General features: G+C 62.2%; 1 protein-coding gene across 1 annotated transcript; it reads left to right on the forward strand.

Annotated features, from left to right (window-relative positions):
• Positions 1-82: 82 nt before the first annotated feature.
• Positions 83-17,509, forward strand: LOC146425790 (zinc finger protein 385A-like; the record flags this gene model as incomplete). Its single annotated transcript, XM_085041083.1, has 8 exons — positions 83-120; positions 1,141-1,231; positions 6,078-6,173; positions 8,755-8,908; positions 9,141-9,148; positions 12,050-12,245; positions 15,163-15,353; positions 17,375-17,509. Coding segments are annotated over exons 2-8 (867 nt in total), but the record flags the coding sequence as incomplete, so codon positions are not given.
• Positions 17,510-17,522: the final 13 nt, after the last annotated feature.

Consider the following 17,522-nt stretch of genomic DNA (forward strand, 5'->3'; position numbering starts at 1 on the left):
CACCCACGCGTGTCGCGACACGTGCGCGACCCCGCCCGCCGCGCACGCGCGTGGGGAACCACCGGGGGGGGGGTGGGGCGGGGAGCGCGCCGGGAACGCGCGTGGACGCGGCGGGAGCACGTGAGCGCTCGGGGGGGGTGACAAGGGACACCGGGGGGGGGGGTGACAACGAGTGGAGGGGAGGGGGACACGCGTGGGGGGGGGGCGACACGCGCGGGAGAGCTCCGCTCTCCCCCTTTTAAAGCCCACCCACCCCCGTGCCCTACCCTGAGCGCCGCCATTGGCTGCGGTGACACGGAGCGGGTGACACGGAGCGGGGTGACACGGGAGGGGGGTGACACCGGGGGGACACGGGCACGCGGGGAGGGTGGGGGGGGGACACGCAGGGGACACGCAGGGCGCCGCCGCCGCCAGAGGGGCCGGGGGGGCCCGGCAGGTAAGGGCGCGGGGGGGTGCGGGGGGGTTTGGGGACATCGGGGGGACATCGGGGGACAGAGGGGGACAGCAGGGGGACAGAGGGGGGGTGGCGGTGCCCAGCGGAGAACTCCAACTGCCCCCCCGGTGCGGCGCGGAGACCCCCGGGAGGGAGCTGGGGGGGTCCTGGGGGGTCCCCGGTGGGTCCCTGGAGGGTCCTGAGTGTCCCTCGGTGTCCCTAAGTGTCCCTGACTGTCGCGGCGATGTCGCGATATCCCCCAACTCACCCAAACCCCCCCCGCGCATCCCCCGGTGCGGCACGGAGACCCCCGGGAGGGATCTGGGGGGGTCCCTGGGTGTCCCTGGGTGTCCCTGGGGGTCCCTCAGTGTCCCTAAGTGTCCCTCAGTGTCCCTGGATGTCGCCGGCATGTCGCGATATCCCAAACCCCCCCCCCCGCGCATCCCCGGTGCGGCGCGGCGACCCCCGGGATGGACCTGAGGGGATCCCTGGGGGGTCCCTGGGGGTCTTGGGGGGTCCCTGACTGTCCCTAAATGTCCCTGACCATCCCAGGGATGTCACCGCGATGTCGCGACATCCCAAACCCTCCCCGCGCATCCACCGCGCCCCCTGTACGAACCCGGGGGGCTCCCGGGGGGGTGGTCGGGGGTCTCCCTGCCGGCGGTCCCGGTTGCCCCCCCGAGCCTCCCGGTCGCCCCCCGGTGCAGGGCGATGCTCCGCGCCCCGGGCCCGCTCGGGCCGACCCCCGGCCGCCTCCTGCTGCCCGACGCGCTCCGCTTGCTGCCGCCGCTGCCCGGGGTGAGCGGGGCCGGGGGGCTCCGGGGGGCTCCGGGGGGCTCCGGGAGGGGTTTGGGGGGCGGCTAGGGGGACATTTGGGGGTCTGGAGGGGTCTGGAGGGGGTGGGGGCTCGGGATTGCAGTTGAATTCACCGGGAATGAGCCTGGCCGGTGCGCCGGGGGTTGGGGGTCCCGGTACCGGACGCGCTCCCGGGGGGCTCCGGGGGCACCGGGAGGACACCGGGGAGGGGTTTGGGGGCGGCTAGGGGGTCTGGGGGGTCTGGGGTGTCTAGGGTCGGTGGGGGCTCGGGATTGCCGTTAAATTCACCGGGGATGAGCCTGGCCGGTGCTTGGGGGATTTGGGGTCCTGGTACCGGCTGGGAGGTCCTGTACCGGCTGGGGGGTCCTGGGGGTCCCTGGGTTCGGGGTCCTCTGACTGTCGCAGGGATGTCGCAGCGATGTCGCGATATCCCCCAACTCAAACTTCTGGGGTTTGGGGTCCCGGGGGGCTCGGGAGGGGTTGAGCCGGGGGGGTTTCGGGGGGTTTTTGGGGATTTTGGGGGATTTTTGGGGGATTTTGGGGGTCCCGGTGCCGGAGGGGGGCTCAGGGGGTTTCGCTCCGGTGGCCGCGAGGGGCGCGCGGGGTCCCGGGGGGGCGGGGCGGCTCCGCCCCCTCCCGGCCGCCGTACCGGGACCCCCCCGCGGCCCCCCCGGGAGAGCCGCCGGGGAACCCCTGAGACCCCCGGAGCGACGGCGGGACCCCCGAACGGCCCCGGGAGGAATCCCGAGACCCCCAAACCCCTCGGGACCCCCAAATTCCCCCCGGGAGGAATCCCGGGACCCCCTGAAATCCCCCGAGACCCCCCTGGGAGGAATCCCGAGACCCCCCAAACACCCCCGGGATTAATCCAGGGACCCCCAAACCCCCCGAGAGCCCCGAAACCCCGGACCCCTGAAACCCCTGGGAGGAATCCCCGAGACCCCAAACACCCCCGAGGTATCCCGGACCCCCGAAACCCCCCGGGACCCCTGAAACCCCGGGAGGAATCTCGAGACCCCTGAAACACCCCTGGACCACCGGAACCCCCCCCCGGGATAACAGGGGGCGAACGGGGGAACCCCCGGGACCCCCAAACAGCCCCGGGAGGAATCCCGAGACCCCCAAATTCCCCGGGACCACCAAACTCCCCCAGAGCAACCCCGGGACCCCCAAACCTCCCTGGGAGGAATCCCGAGACCCCCAAACCCCCCCGGGAGGGATCCTGGGACCCCCGAAACCCCCTCGGGACCCCCAAACCCCCCCAGAGCAACCTCGGGACCCCGAAACCCCGGGACCCCAAACCCCCGGGATGAATCCCCAGACCCCCGAAACCCCCCGGGAGGATTCGGCGGTTCCTCATCCCCTCCGAACCCCCCGAGACCCCAAAAACCTCTGTGGGACATCCCGAGACCCCCAAAATCGCTATGGGGGGAGCTGGGATCCCCAAATCGGGGGGGGGGGGGTGCGGTCACTGTCCCCTCGCTGTCCCCTCCCTGTCCCCTCCCTGTCCCCTCGCTGTCCCCTCGCTGTCCCCTCGCTGTCCCCTCCCTGTCCCCTCCCTGTCCCCTCGCTGTCCCCTCGCTGTCCCCTCGCTGTCCCCTCCCTGTCCCCAGGGTTTGGGCAGGGAGACATTCCTGAGGAGCCACGGAATGGGGCGGGGGAGGGAAAATATCGCTATTGCCCCCCAGAGACCCCCTGAGACAACCAGAGACCCTCTGAGAACTCCCGAGACACCCCGAGACGCCCCGAGACCCCCCAAGAACCCTCTGAGACCCCCAGAGACCCCCTGAGACCCCCAGAGACCCCCTGAGACCTTCCGAGAACCCTTGAGACCCCCAGAGACCCCCAGAGAACCCCCGAGACCCTCAGAGACATCCCTGAACCCCCTGAGACCCCCAGAGACCCCCCGAGAGACCCCTGAGACCCCCAGAGACCCTTTGAGACCCCCCGAGACCCCCAGAGACACTCTGAATCCACCCTGAGACCCCTGAGACACCCCTGAGACCCCTGAGACCCCCAGAGAGCTCCAGAGAACCCCCGAGACCCTCAGAGACACCCCTGAAGCCCCTGAGACCCCCAGAGACCCCCTGAGACCCTCTGAGACCCTCTGAGACCCTCTGAGACACCCCAAGACCCCCTTAACACCCCCCGAGACCCCCTGAGACCCCCCGGGGAGTGTTTTGGGGCGCAGGGGATGCCGGGGGGTACTTTGGGGGTACTTTGGGGCTGTTTTGGGGTATTTTTGGCTGTTTTGGGGACGTTTTGGGGTACGGGAGAGTTAAAAGGGCTTGGGGTTTTTGTGAGGGTATTTCGGGGATGTTTGGGGGTGTTTTGGGGTTGTTTTGAGGGTATTTTGGGGTTGTTTTGGGGGTATTTTGGGCATGTTTTGGGGGTTTGTGGGGATGTTTTGGGGTACGGGGGTGTTTTGAGGGTGTTTTGGGGTGGTTTGGGAGGTGTTTTGGGGTTGTTTGGGAGGTGTTTTGGGGATGTTTTGGGGATGTTTTGGGCTGCTTTGGGGTTTTGTGGGGATGTTTTGGGGCGCAGGGGGTGCTGGGGGTTATTTTGGGTGTATTTTGGAAGTGTTTTGGGGTATGTTTTGGGGTACGGGGGAGTCAATAGGATCCGGGGTTTTTGTGAGGGTATTTTGGGGCTGTTTTGGGGATGTTTTGGGCTGTTTTGGGGCTGTTTTGGGCTGTTTTGGGGCTGTTTTGGGGATGTTTTGGGGTACGGGAGATGTTTTGGGGCGCAGGGGATGCCGGGGGGTCCTTTGGGGGTACTTTGGGGCTGTTTTGGGGTATTTTTGGCTGTTTTGGGGACGTTTTGGGGTACGGGGGAGTTAAAAGGGTTTGGGGTTTTCGTGAGGGTATTTCGGGGTTGTTTTGGGGGTATTTTGGGCTGTTTTGGGGTACGGGGATGTTTTGGGGGTATTTCGGGGCTGTTTTGGGGGGTATTTTGGGCTGTTTTGGGGGTATTTTGGGCTGTTTTGGGGGTATTTTAGGGTGTTTTGGGGGTATTTTGGGGCTATTTTGGGGGTATTTTGGGGTTGTTTTGGGGGTATTTTGGGCTGTTTTGGAGGTATTTTGGAGGTGTTTTGGGGTACGGGGGTGTTTTGAGGGTGTTTTGGGGTTGTTTGGGAGGTGTTTTGGGGATGTTTTGGGCTGTTTTGGGGTTTTGTGGGGATGTTTTGGGGCGCTGGGGGTGTTTTGGGGGTATTTTGGGCCGTTTTGGGGGTATTTTGGGGTACGGGGGAGTTAATAGGGTCTGGGGTTTTTGTGAGGGTATTTTGGGGTGGTTTTGGGGTATTTTGGGGTGCTGACCCCCCTCCGTGCCCCCCCGGTGGAGCCGCTGCTCAGTGAGGGATCTGGGGCTGTTTTGGGGCTGTTTTGGGGGATTTTGGGGTGGTTTTGGGGTGTTTTGGGTTTAGTGAGGGTATTTTGGGGTATTTTTGGGGTGGTTTTGGAATGTTTTTGGGATATTTTGGGGTTCTGACCCCTCCCTGCCCCCCAGATGGAGTTGCTGCCCAAGGGGCTATTTTGGGATATTTTTGGGGATATTTTTGGGATATTTTTTGGGATATTTTGGGGTTCTGACCCTCCCGTACCCCCAGATGGAGTCGCTGCCCAAGGGGCTGTTTTGGGGATATTTTTGGGGATGTTTTTGGGATATTTTGGGGTTCTGGCCCCTCAATACCCCCCAGATGGAGTCGCTGCCCAAGGGGCTGTTTTGGGATATTTTTTGGGGATATTTTGGGGTATTTTTGGGATATTTTTGGGTATTTTTGGGATATTTTTGGGGATATTTTTGGGGATATTTTGGGATATTTTGGGATTCTGACCCCCTCGTGTACCCCAGATGGAGTCGCTGCCCGAGGGGCTGTTTTGGGGATATTTTTGGGGATATTTTTGGGATATTTTGGGGTATTTTGGGGTTCTGACCCCCCATGCCCCCCAGATGGAGTCGCTGCCCGAGGGGCTGTTTTGGGATATTTTTTGGGGATATTTTGGGGTATTTTGGGGTTCTGACCCCTCAATACCCTCCAGATGGAGTCGCTGCCCAAGGGGCTGTTTGGGGATATTTTTGGGTATTTTTGGGATATTTTTGGGGATATTTTGGGGATATTTTGGGATATTTTTGGGGTGCTGACCCCCCTGTACCCCAGATGGAGTCGCTGCCCAAGGGGCTGTTTTGGGATATTTTTTGGGGATATTTTTGGGTATTTTTGGGATATTTTTGGGGATATTTTTGGGATATTTTTTGGGATATTTTTGGGATATTTTGGGGATATTTTGGGATATTTTGGGGTTCTGACCCCTGTCCCCAGATGGAGTCGCTGCCCAAGGGGCTGTTTTGGGGATATTTTTGGGGATATTTTTTGGGATATTTTTGGGATATTTTGGGGATATTTTGGGATATTTTGGGGTTCTGACCCCCCTGTACCCCAGATGGAGTCGCTGCCCAAGGGGCTGTTTTGGGGATATTTTTGGGGATATTTTTGGGGATATTTTTGGGATATTTTTTTGGATATTTTGGGGTTCTGACCCCCCTGTACCCCAGATGGAGTCGCTGCCCAAGGGGCTGTTTTGGGGGATTTTTGGGGATATTTTTGGGATGTTTTTGGGATATTTTGGGATTCTGACACCCCTGTACCCCAGATGGAGTCGCTGCCCAAGGGGCTGTTTTGGGGATATTTTTGGGGATATTTTTGGGTGTTTTTGGGATATTTTTGGGGATATTTTTGGGTATTTTTGGGATATTTTTGGGGATATTTTTGGGATGTTTTTGGGATATTTTTGGGATATTTTGGGGTTCTGACCCCCCTGCCCCCCAGATGGAGTCGCTGCCCAAGGGCCTGTTGGGCACTTTGGCCAAACCTCGTCGGCCTGTGATCGCCTGCAGTGTGTGCCAGATCCGCTTCAACTCCGAGGTGAGACACGGGGACAGCTGGGGACAATGGGGACAATGGGGACAGCCTGGGGACACATTGGGGACAATGGGGACAGCCTGGGGACACACTGGGGACAGCCTGGGGACAGCCTGGGGACAATGGGGACAATGGGGACACACTGGGGACAGCCTGGGGACAGCCTGGGGACAATGGGGACAGCCTGGGGACAGCCGGGGGACAGCCTGGGGACAATGGGGACACACTGGGGACACACTGGGGACAATGGGGACAGCCTGGGGACACTGGGGACACACTGGGGACAGCTGGGGACAGCCTGGGGACAATGGGCACAATGGGGACAGCCTGGGGACAGCCTGGGGACAGCCTGGGGACACTGGGGACACACTGGGGACAGCCTGGGGGGACACTGGGGACAATGGGGACACACTGGGGACACACTGGGGACAATGGGGACACTGGGGACACACTGGGGACACACTGGGGACAGCCTGGGGACAGCCTGGGGACACTGGGGACACACTGGGGACAATGGGGACACACTGGGGACAGCCTGGAGACACTGGGGACACACTGGGGACAGCCTGGGGACACTGGGGACATCTCAGGGATAGCCTGGGACAGCCTGGGGACAACCTGGGGACATCCTGGGATACCCTGGGGACATCGTGGGACAGCCTGGGGATACTGGGGACATCCTGGGATACCCTGGGACATCCCGGGACATCCTGGGGACAGCCTGGGGACACACTAGGGACACTGGGGACAGCCTGGGGACACTGGGGACAGCCTGGGGACATCATGGGACCCCCTGGGACAGCCGGGATATCCTCAGACATCCTGGGGACTCACTGGGGACATCCTGGGGACATCTCAGGGACATCCAGGACACCCTGGGGACATCCTCAGGACACCCTGGGACAGCCAGCACACCGCTGTGACCGTGTCCCCGGGGTGTGACACAATGTCCCCGGGGTGTGACAGTGTCCGGGGATGTCCCCAGCGTGTGACACAATGTCCCAGGGGTGTGACAGTGTCCCGGAGCTGTGCCCAGGTTGTGACCGCTGTCCCCGCGCTGTCCCCGCGCTGTCCCCATGTCCCGGGCTGTGTCCCAGGGGTGTGACAGTGTCCCCTGGAGGTGTGACACAATGTCCCGCGCTGTCCCCATGTCCCGGTCTGTGTCCCAGGGGTGTGCCCGGGGTGTGACCGCTGTCTCCTGGGGGTGTGACAGTGTCTCAGGGGTGTGACAGTGTCCCAGGGGTGTGACATTGTCCCAGGCTGTGTCCGGGCGTGTGACACAATGCCCCGGAGGTGTGCTCGCTGTCCCCGCGCTGTCCCCGTGTCTCGAGCTGTGTCTGCGGCTGTCCCCGCGCTGTCCCATGCTGTGACACTGTCCCCTCGCTGTCCTGGGCTGTGTCCCGTGCCGTGACACTGTCCCCGCTGTCCCCTCGCTGTCCCCTCGCTGTCCCCGCGCTGTCCCGTGCTGTGACAGTGTTCCCGCAGTGTCCCCTCGCTGTCCCCTCGCTGTCCCGGGCTGTGACACTGTCCCCGCGCTGTCCTGGGCTGTGTCCCCGCGCTGTGACACTGTCCCCACGCTGTGACACTGTCCCCGCGCTGTCCCGTGCTGTGACAGTGTTCCCGCGGTGTCCCCTCGCTGTCCCGTGCCGTGACACTGTCCCCTCGCTGTCCTGGGCTGTGTCCCCACGCTGTGACACTGTCCCCTCGCTGTCCCACGCTGTGACACTGTCCCCTCGCTGTCCCCGGCTGTGTTCCGTCCTGTGACACTGTCCCCGCTGTCCCCTCGCTGTCCCCTCGCTGTCCCGGGCTGTGACACTGTCCCCTCGCTGTCCCCTCGCTGTCCCCTCGCTGTCCCGCGCTGTGACACTGTCCCCGCGCTGTCCCGGGCTGTGTCCCGTGCCGTGACACTGTCCCCTCGCTGTCCCCGCTGTCCCGGGCTGTGACACTGTCCCCTCGGTGTCCTGGGCTGTGTCCCCGCGCTGTGACACTGTCCCCGCTGTCCCCTCGCTGTCCCCGCTCTGTCCCGTGCTGTGACACTGTCCCCTCGCTGTCCCCGCTGTCCCCACGCTGTCCACGCTGTCCCCATGCTGTGACACTGTCCCCGCGCTGTCCCCTCGCTGTCCCGGGCTGTGACACTGTCCCCTCGCTGTCCCGCACTGTGTCCCATGCTGTGACACTGTCCCCGCGCTGTCCTGGGCTGTGTCCCCGCGCTGTGACACTGTCCCCTCGCTGTCCCCTCGCTGTCCCGGGCTGTGACACTGCTCCCTGTCCCGGGCTGTGACACTGTCCCCGCGCTGTCCCCTTGCTGTCCTGGGCTGTGTCCCCGCGCTGTGACACTGTCCCCGCGCTGTCCCCGCTGTCCCGCACTGTGTCCCCGGGCTGTGACACTGTCCCCGCGCTGTCCCGCACTGTGTCCCATGCTGTGACACTGTCCCCGCGCTGTCCCGCACTGTGTCCCATGCTGTGACACTGTCCCCGCGCTGTCCCGCACTGTGTCCCATGCTGTGACACTGTCCCCGCGCTGTCCCGGGCTGTGTCCCCGGGCTGTGACACTGTCCCCGCGCTGTCCCCTCGCTGTCCCCAGAGCCAGGCCGCCGCTCACTACCAGGGCAATCGCCACGCGCGGCGCCTCAAGGGGCTGGAGGCTGCGCGCGCCCGCCGGGGAGGTGACACTGGGGACACCCCGGAGCCCCCCGGGCCTGCTGCCCCCCCGGCCGGAGAGACCCCCGAGCGCTCGGGTGAGTGCTGAGACCCCCCGGAGCTTCCCCCTCCTCAAATTCCCTCCTCGGGGAGACCCCCAGAGCCCCAAAAACCCCAAATAACCCTCTAAAGACCCCCCCAATAACCCCCAGACCTGCAGAGACCCCCCAAAGACCCCCTAAAGACACCCCAATAACCCCCCAAGACCCCCCAATAACCCCCCAATTTCTGCTCCTAAAGACTCCCCAATAACCCCCTGTGCCCCCAAAGATTCCCCAGTAATCCCCATTTCTCCCCCCCAAGACCCCCAATGGCCCATTTCTTTCCCCAAAGACCCCCAATAACCCCCTGTGCCCCCCAAGACCCCCAATAATCCCCCAAAGATTTGAGACCCCATAGCCCCTATTTCTTTGCTCCTAAAGACCCCCAATAACCTTTAAGAGACCCCCAATAGCTCCCCAGTTTCTCCTTTAAGGACCCCTGATAACCCCCATTCTTTAAGACCCCCAATAACCCCCCAATTTCTGCTCCTAAAGACTCCCAATAAGCCCCCGAAGACCCCAAGACCCCCAAAGTCCCCATTTCTGCCCAAAAGACCCCCCCCGGTAACCCCCAAAGACCCCCAGTAACCCACCATGATCTCCTGAGAGAATCCCTCCTTATCCCCACATTCACCCCAAACACAACCCCAAAGCCCCAAATCTCCCCCTCAAATCCCAAAACACAACCCAAAATCTTCTCTCTTGTCCCCCCAAACTTTACAACCCCCAAAAGCCCCAAGAAGCCACCATGATCATCCAAGCCTGACACCCCAAACTCCCCAAACCCCCTCAAACAAACCCCAAAACCTGACCCCCAAAACCTCCCTCGTCCCCCACATCTTCCCCCAGAGCACAAGCCCCAAAAACCCCAAGCCTGACCCCAAAGCCTAGGCCTAAAACCTGGGCCTAAAGCCACCCCAGGCCCCCAAGAGCCACCAAAACCTGACCCCAAGTCTAGGCCAAGGCCACAGAAGGCTCCCCAATTTTGATCCCCAAAACACTTACAGGACCCCATCTGAGCTCATAGGCCCACCCAAAGGCCTAGATCCAGATTCCCCCAAGGCTGACCCCAAAGTCTGACCCACAAAGGCTACAAGCCTAAATCCCCCAAACACCCCCAAAAACCCTCAGGTCCAGCCCTCCCAAAACACCACCCCCAAAGGCCACTCCCATAACCCCCAAAATCCCCCAAAGACACAACCCTAAATCCTGACCCCAAAGACTCAGTCCCAAGAGCTCCCCAGATCCCCAAAACCCCCAAAGCCTGGCCTAGCCCAAGCCCCAAGAGCCTGGCCTAAAGAGCACAGCTCCAAAGAGCCCCAAGTCTGTCCAAGAGCCCACATTTTAAAGAGCCCCCAAGGCCCCCAAATGTTTGAGGCCTGACCCTGGTCCATCTAACAGCTGCGTGCTGCATGACCCCAGCTCCAGTCCAAGAGCCCCCAAGTCCTGGAGCCCCCAAGGCACGGCCCCAGCCCCCCAAAGGCCCTAAGCCTGACCCCAAGTCCCTGAGCCACAGATCTAGAGCTACACGGCCCAAGATCCACCCAAAAACACATAGGCCCCCAAGCCCCCAAAGTCACAAAGGCCACTATTTCGACACTTTACCCCATAATATCAAAGTCTGACCAAGAACCTGACTGACCCCCCAAGGCCTAGCCTGACCCCAGATCCCCCCAAGGCCCCCAGGCCCCAGAGCTGACCCGATCCCCACAGGCACCCCCCAAAAGCCACATAGGCCACCAGACCCCCAAAGTCCCCCAAACCCCCAAAACACCCATAACTCCCCGAAATCCCCATGCCCCAAAACACAGGCCACCGAGCCCCCAACGGCTTCCTCTAGAGCCTGACCAAGGCCCCCAAGTCCCCCAAACTGCACCCCAAAAATACTAGGCCACCAGGCCCTTTGGAGCCCCCAGATCTGAGCACCCAAAGGCCCCCAAGGCCCCCAGTCACTATTTTGGCTCACTGAGCCCCAAGATCCCCAAGCCTGGCCCAAAGACCCCCAATCCACCCCAGGCACAGCCCAAAGGCCACTCCAGATCCCCCCAGAGCCCCAAAACCCCAAACCCCCAAAAACTCACCCCAAACCCCCAAACCCCCTGACCCCCCAAAGCCCCATAAACCCCAGAGGAGCCCCCAAGCTCCCAGACCCCCAAGATCCCCCCAAGGCACCTAAAGGCCCCCATAGAAGCCCCCCCAAGCCCTCAAAGGCCCCAGGCCCCTGGGCCCAGGCCCCAAGGCTTCCACCAGCCCCAGTCCCCCAAACACACCCCAAAGAAGGCCCCCATAGGCCCCCAAGACCCCGAAAGATCCCCCCAAAGGCCCCAGACCCCCAGAGAGCCCTTACCCATGATTCCCCAAAAGATCTAGGCCCCCCAAGAGCCTGACCCCAAAGACCCTGACCCCCTAAAAGCCTGGCCCCAAAGGTCCACACAAGATCCACCTGACACCCCAAAGAGCCCCAGAGCCCCAAGAGCCCCTATCCCTGACCCCAAGAGCATCCCCAGGCCCCCAAGAGCCCCAAGACCCCCCAAAAAGGCCCCCCCAGTCCCCAGCCCCCAGAGGCTCCAAGATCCCAAAAGCACTTGCCCCCAAGAGGCCCCAGTCACCAAACAAACCAGCAAACCCTCCGACCCCCAAAAGCTCCCCCCAAACCCCAGATCCCCTAAAGGCACAGCCCAAAGCCCCCAAGATCACCCCCCAAACCTGAGCCCAGACCCACTCCAGATCCACCAGGCCCCGAGCCCCCGAAAACCACTGACCCCCAGATCCCCAAGCGCATTTGAGGCCACAGTCTGGGCACAATGGCCCTCCAGATCCACAGGCCAAAGGCCTGAGCCCCCTGGCTCACTGAGCCCCCAAGTCTGAGCCTTTAGTACATAGCCCCCCAAACCCCAAAACCCCCAAACCCCCAGCCCCCAGCACCCCCGAGGCTCCCCAATTCCCCAGATCCCCAAAACTACATTGGTCCCCCAAACACTTCCCCAGAGAGCCCCCATAAGCCCCCAAAACCCCCAAAAACCCCCCAGCTCCCCCAAACCCCCAAATCCCCAAACTACAGCCCAAATCCCCCCAAACACACCCCCAAAAACCCCCAAAAACCCCCATAAACCCCCAAGCCCTAACGCCCCCCAGTAGCCCGGGAGCAGCCCCCGCCCCACTGCCCAAAGCGCCCCCGGCCCGCCCTCGCCCCCCGCGCCCCCCCCCGCGGCAGGGCAGGACTCGGGGGGCGACGAGGAGGAGGAGGAGAGAGCGAAGGCCAAGAGGCTGCTGTACTGCGGGCTCTGCAAGGTGGCTGTCAACTCCCTGTCCCAGCTGGAGGCTCACAACAAAGGTGGGGACATCACTGGGGACATCATTGGGGACACGGGAATATTGGGGACATTGGGACATTGGGGACACTGGGGACATGGGGGATATTGGGGATATTGGGGACAGCAGGGACATGGGGACACTGGGGACACGGGGTACTGCGGGCTCTGCAAGGTGGCTGTCAACTCCCTGTCCCAGCTGGAGGCTCACAACAAAGGTGGGGACATTGGGGACAGTGGGGACACTGGGGATATTGGGGACATTGGGGATATTGGGGACATTGGGGATATTGGGGACAGCAGGGACATTGGGGACATTGGGGACACAGGGTACTGCGGGCTCTGCAAGGTGGCTGTCAACTCCCTGTCCCAGCTGGAGGCTCACAACAAAGGTGGGGACATTGGGGACATCATTGGGGACACGGGGGATATTGGGGACATTGGGGATATTGGGGACAGCAGGGACATGGGGTGACAGGGACATTGGGGACACAGGATACTGCGGGCTCTGCAAGGTGGCTGTCAACTCCCTGTCCCAGCTGGAGGCTCACAACAAAGGTGGGGACACGGGGACATCATTGGGGACATTGGGGATATTGGGGACACTGGGGATATTGGGGACATTGAGGATATTGGGGACACGGGGGACAGTGGGGACACGGGGTACAGGGGGACAGCAGGGACATGGGGACCTGCCAGGGACAGGGACACCGGGCACAGCGGGGACATGGGGACACTGGGAGCATTGGGGACACAGAGGGGACAGGTGGGACAGTGGGGACAGCAAGGGGGACAGGGCATGGGGACAGCGGGGATGGGGACAGCAGGGACATGGGGACATCACGGGTATTGGGGACACGGCGGGGACAGTTCCCCCGGGGAACAGGGGGAAAAGGGGAGTGGGGACACTGGGGACACAGGGTGACACGGGGGAGTCTGTGGGGGTCAGTCTCGGGGGTCCCTATGGGGTCAGGGGGTCCCAGGATGGTTTATGGGTTCAGAGTGTCCCCATGGGGTCCCTGTGGGTTCGGGATGTCCCCGCAGGGTCTCTGTGGGTTCGGGGGGTCCCTGTGGGGTCCCAGGGATGGTTTATGCGTTCTGGGTGGTCCTGGAGTGTCCCTATGGGTTCGGGGTGTCCCCGCGGGGTCCCTATGGATTCAGAGTGTCCCCTTGGGGTCCCTATAGGTTCGGGGTGTCCCCATGGTGTCCCTATGGGTTCGGAGTGTCCCTGTGGTGTCCCCTCGGGGTCTCTGTGGGTTCCGAGTGTCCCCACGGGATCCCTATGGGTTCGGGATGTCCCCATGGTGTCCCTATGGATTCACAGTGTCCCCATGGGGTCTCTGTGGGTTCAGAGTGTCCCAGGATGGTTTATGGGTTCGGAGTGTCCCCATGGTGTCCCTATGGGTTCGGGATGTCCCCTCGGAGTCCCTGTAGGTTCGGGGTGTCCCAGGATGGTTTATGGGTTCGGGGTGTCCCCGCGGGGTCCCTGTGGGGTCCCAGGGAGGGTTTATGGGTTCGGGATGTCCCCATGGTGTCCCTATGGGTTCAGAGTGTCCCCTCGGGGTCTCTGTGGGTTCTGAGGGTCCCCATGGGGTCTCTATGGGTTCTGGAGGTCCCTGTGGGGTCCCCGGGATGGTTTATGGGTTCTGGGATGTCCCCGCAGGGTCTCTGTGGGTTCGGGATGTCCCTGTGAGGTCCCTATGGGTTCTGGAGGTCCCTGTGGAGTCCCAGGGATGGTTTATGGGTTCGGGATGTCCCCTTGGGCTCTCTGTGGGTTCTGGGGGTCCCAGGATGGTTTATAGGTTCTGGGGGTCCCCATGGTGTCCCTGTGGGTTCAGAGTGTCCCCATGGGGTCTCTATGGATTCCAAGTGTCCCCTCGGGGTCTCTATGGGTTCGGGGTGTCCCCATGGGGTCCCTCTGGGTTCGGAGTGTCCCTGTGGTGTCCCCTCGGGGTCTCTGTGGGTTCTGAGGGTCCCCGTGGGGTCCCTGTGGGTTTGGGATGTCCCCATGGTGTCCGTATGGATTCAGAGTGTCCCCATGGGGTCCCTATGGATTCAGAGTGTCCCCATGGGGTCTCTGTGGGTTCAGGGTGTCCCAGGGAGGGTTTATGGGTTTGGGATGTCCCCATGGTGTCCCTATGGGTTCCGAGTGTCCCCATGGTGTCCCTATGGGTTTGGGGGATCCCAGGGAGGGTTTATGGGTTCGGGATGTCCCCATGGGGTCCCTATAGGTTCAGAGTATCCCTGTGGGGTCCCCATGGTGTCCCTATGGGTTCAGAGTGTCCCCGCGGGATCTCTATGGGTTAGAGATGTCCCCATGGGGTCCCTCTGGGTTCGGAGTGTCCCTGTGGTGTCCCTATGGATTCCGAGTGTCCCCTTGGGGTCCCTATAGGTTCGGGGTGTCCCCATGGTGTCCCTCTGGGTTCGGAGTGTCCCTGTGGTGTCCCCTCGGGGTCTCTGTGGCTTCTGAGGGTCCCCATGGTGTCCCTATGGGTTCGGGATGTCCCCATGGTGTCCCTATGGATTCACAGTGTCCCCATGGGGTCTCTGTGGGTTCAGAGTGTCCCAGGATGGTTTATGGGTTCGGAGTGTCCCCATGGTGTCCCTATGGGTTCAGAGTGTCCCCTCGGAGTCTCTGTGGGTTCAGAGTGTCCCAGGAGGGTTTATGGGTTCGGGATGTCCCCATGGGGTCTCTATGGGTTCGGGATGTCCCCTCGGGGTCTCTGTGGGTTCAGAGTGTCCCAGGGAGGGTTTATGGGTTCGGGATGTCCCCATGGTGTCCCTATAGGTTCAGAGTGTCCCCATGGGGTCCCTCTGGGTTCGGGGTGTCCCTATGGTGTCCCTATGGGTTCGGGATGTCCCCATGGTGTCCCTATGGATTCAGAGTGTCCCTGTGGTGTCCCCTCGGGCTCTCTCAGCCTGTCCCTGTCCCCATTTTAGGGACGAAGCACAAGACGCTGGTGGAGGCTCGCTCGGGGCTGGGGCCGATCCGCGCCTTCCCGCGGGCAGGGGGCTGCTCGGGGGGCTCGGGGGGCTCCTCGGGGGGATCCCCCCCTGCCGACACCCCCGAGCGCTCCTTCCACTGCCAGATCTGCAACGTGCGCCTCAACTCCGAGCTGCAGCTCAAGCAGGTGGGGACAGACCCCAGAGAGACCCCAAAAACACCTGGGGAGCCCTAAAGTAACCCCAAATCCATGGAGGGATCTCAGAGAGACCCCAAAAACAAACGGGGAGCCCTAAAGCGACCCTAAATCCTCACAGGGACCCCAAAGAGACCCCAAAAACACCCGGGGAGCCTTAAAGTGACCCCAAAAACAAACGGGGAGCCCCTAAAGTGACCCTAAATCCTCACAGGGAGCCCCTAAAGTGACCCCAAAAACACCCGGGGAGCCCTAAAGTGACCCCAAATCCCTGCAGGGATACTAGAGAGACCCCAAAGCCACCCGGGGAGTCCTAAAAGGACTCCAAATCCTCACGGGGAGCCCTAAAGTGACCCCAAAAACAAACGGGGAGCCCTAAAGTGACCCCAAAGCCACCCGGGGAGCCCTAAAGTGACCCCAAAGCCACCTGGGGAGCCCTAAAGTGACCCCAAAACAAACGGGGGAACCCTTAAGTGACCCCAAAACAACCCGGGGAGCCTTAAAGTGCCCCCAAATCCTCACGGGGAGCACTAAACTGACCCTACATCCTCATGGGGATCCCAAAAGTGACCCCAAATCCTCGCAGGGATCCCTAAACTGACCCCAAATCCTTCTGGGGTCCCTATGTCCCCCGATTTGAGGTCCCGCTGTTCCCCAGTTTGGGATTCCACTGACCCCCCGATTTGGGGTCCCGCTGTCCCCCAATTTAGGGTCCCGTTGACTTCCCGATTTGGGGTTCCCCTCTCCCCCCAGTCTGGGGTCTCACTGTCCCTATTTGGGGTCACGCTGACCCCCCAGGTTTGGGATGCTGCTGATCCCCTATTTGGGGTTCCTCTGTCACCCCCAATATGGGGTCCCGCTGACCCCCCAATATCCCTCTGTCCCCCCGATTTGGGGTCCCACTGATCCCCCCAGTTTGGGTTCCCTCTGTCCCCTGGGTTTGGGATCCCACTGACCTCCAATTCGGGATCCCACTGTTCCCCCAATTTGGGGTTTCCCTGTCCCCCCTATTTGTGATCACTCTGTCCCAATTTGGGATCCCACTGTTCCCTCCATTTGGGGTACCTCTGTCCCCCCTCTTTGGGGTCCCCCTTTCCCTATTTGGGATCCCCCTGTCCAATTTGGGGTCCCGCTGACCCCCCCGGGTTTGGGGTTCGCTGACCCCCACTTTGGGATCCTGCTGTTCCCCCCATTTGGGGTCCCCCTGTCCCTATTTGGGGTCCCTCTATCCCCCCATTTGGGGTCCCTCTGTCCCCCCGATTTGGGGTTCGCTGACCCCCCAATATCCCCCTGTCCCCCCAATTTGGGGTCCCACTGATCCCCCCAGTTTGGGGATCCCCATGTCCCCATTTGGGATCCCCCTGTCTCCCCAATTTGGGATCCCCTGACCCCCCAGTTTGGGATCCCACTGACCCCCAATTTGGGATCCCCTGACCCCCCTCTTTGGGGTTTCCCTGTCCCCCCTATTTGTGATCACTCTGTCCCGATTTGGGGTCCCCCGTCCCAATTTGGGATCCCACTGTTCCCTCCATTTGGGGCACCTCTGTCCCCCCTCTTTGGGGTCCCCCTTTCCCTATTTGGGATCCCCCTGTCCCAATTTGGGATCCTCCTGTCCCCATTTGGGATCCCCCTGTCCCAATTTGGGGTCCCCCTGACCCCCTGGTTTGGGGTTCCCATATCCCCCCCAATTTGGGATCCCCCTGTCCCTATTTGGGGTCTCCTCTCCTCCCCATTTGGGATCCCCCTGTCCCTATTTGACATCCCCCTGTCCCCCCAATTTGGGATCCCCCTGTCCCTCTTTGGGATCCCCCTGTCCCTCTTTGGGGTCTCCTCTCCCCCCGATTTGGGGTCCCACTGATACCCCCGATTTGGGGTCCCCCTGTCCCCATTTGGGATCCCCCTGTCCCTATTTGACATCCCCCTGTCCCCCCTCTTTGGGATCCCCCTGTACCCATTTGGGGTCCCGCTGTCCCCCCAATTTGGGGTCGGCTGACCCCCCCGTGCCCCCCCAGCACATCTCCAGCCGGCGGCACCGCGATGGGGTGGCAGGAAAGCCCAACCCCCTGCTGGGGCGCCACAAGAAACCCCGCAGCCCCCCCGAGCTGGTACGGGCCGGGGGGCGTGGGGGGGGCAGTCTGGGGGTCCGGGGGAGTCTGGGGG

Source organism: Lichenostomus cassidix, chromosome 29 (genome assembly GCF_008360975.1).
Source record: "Lichenostomus cassidix isolate B80296 chromosome 29, HeHo_3.0, whole genome shotgun sequence".
Classification (NCBI taxonomy): Eukaryota; Metazoa; Chordata; class Aves; order Passeriformes; family Meliphagidae; genus Lichenostomus; species Lichenostomus cassidix.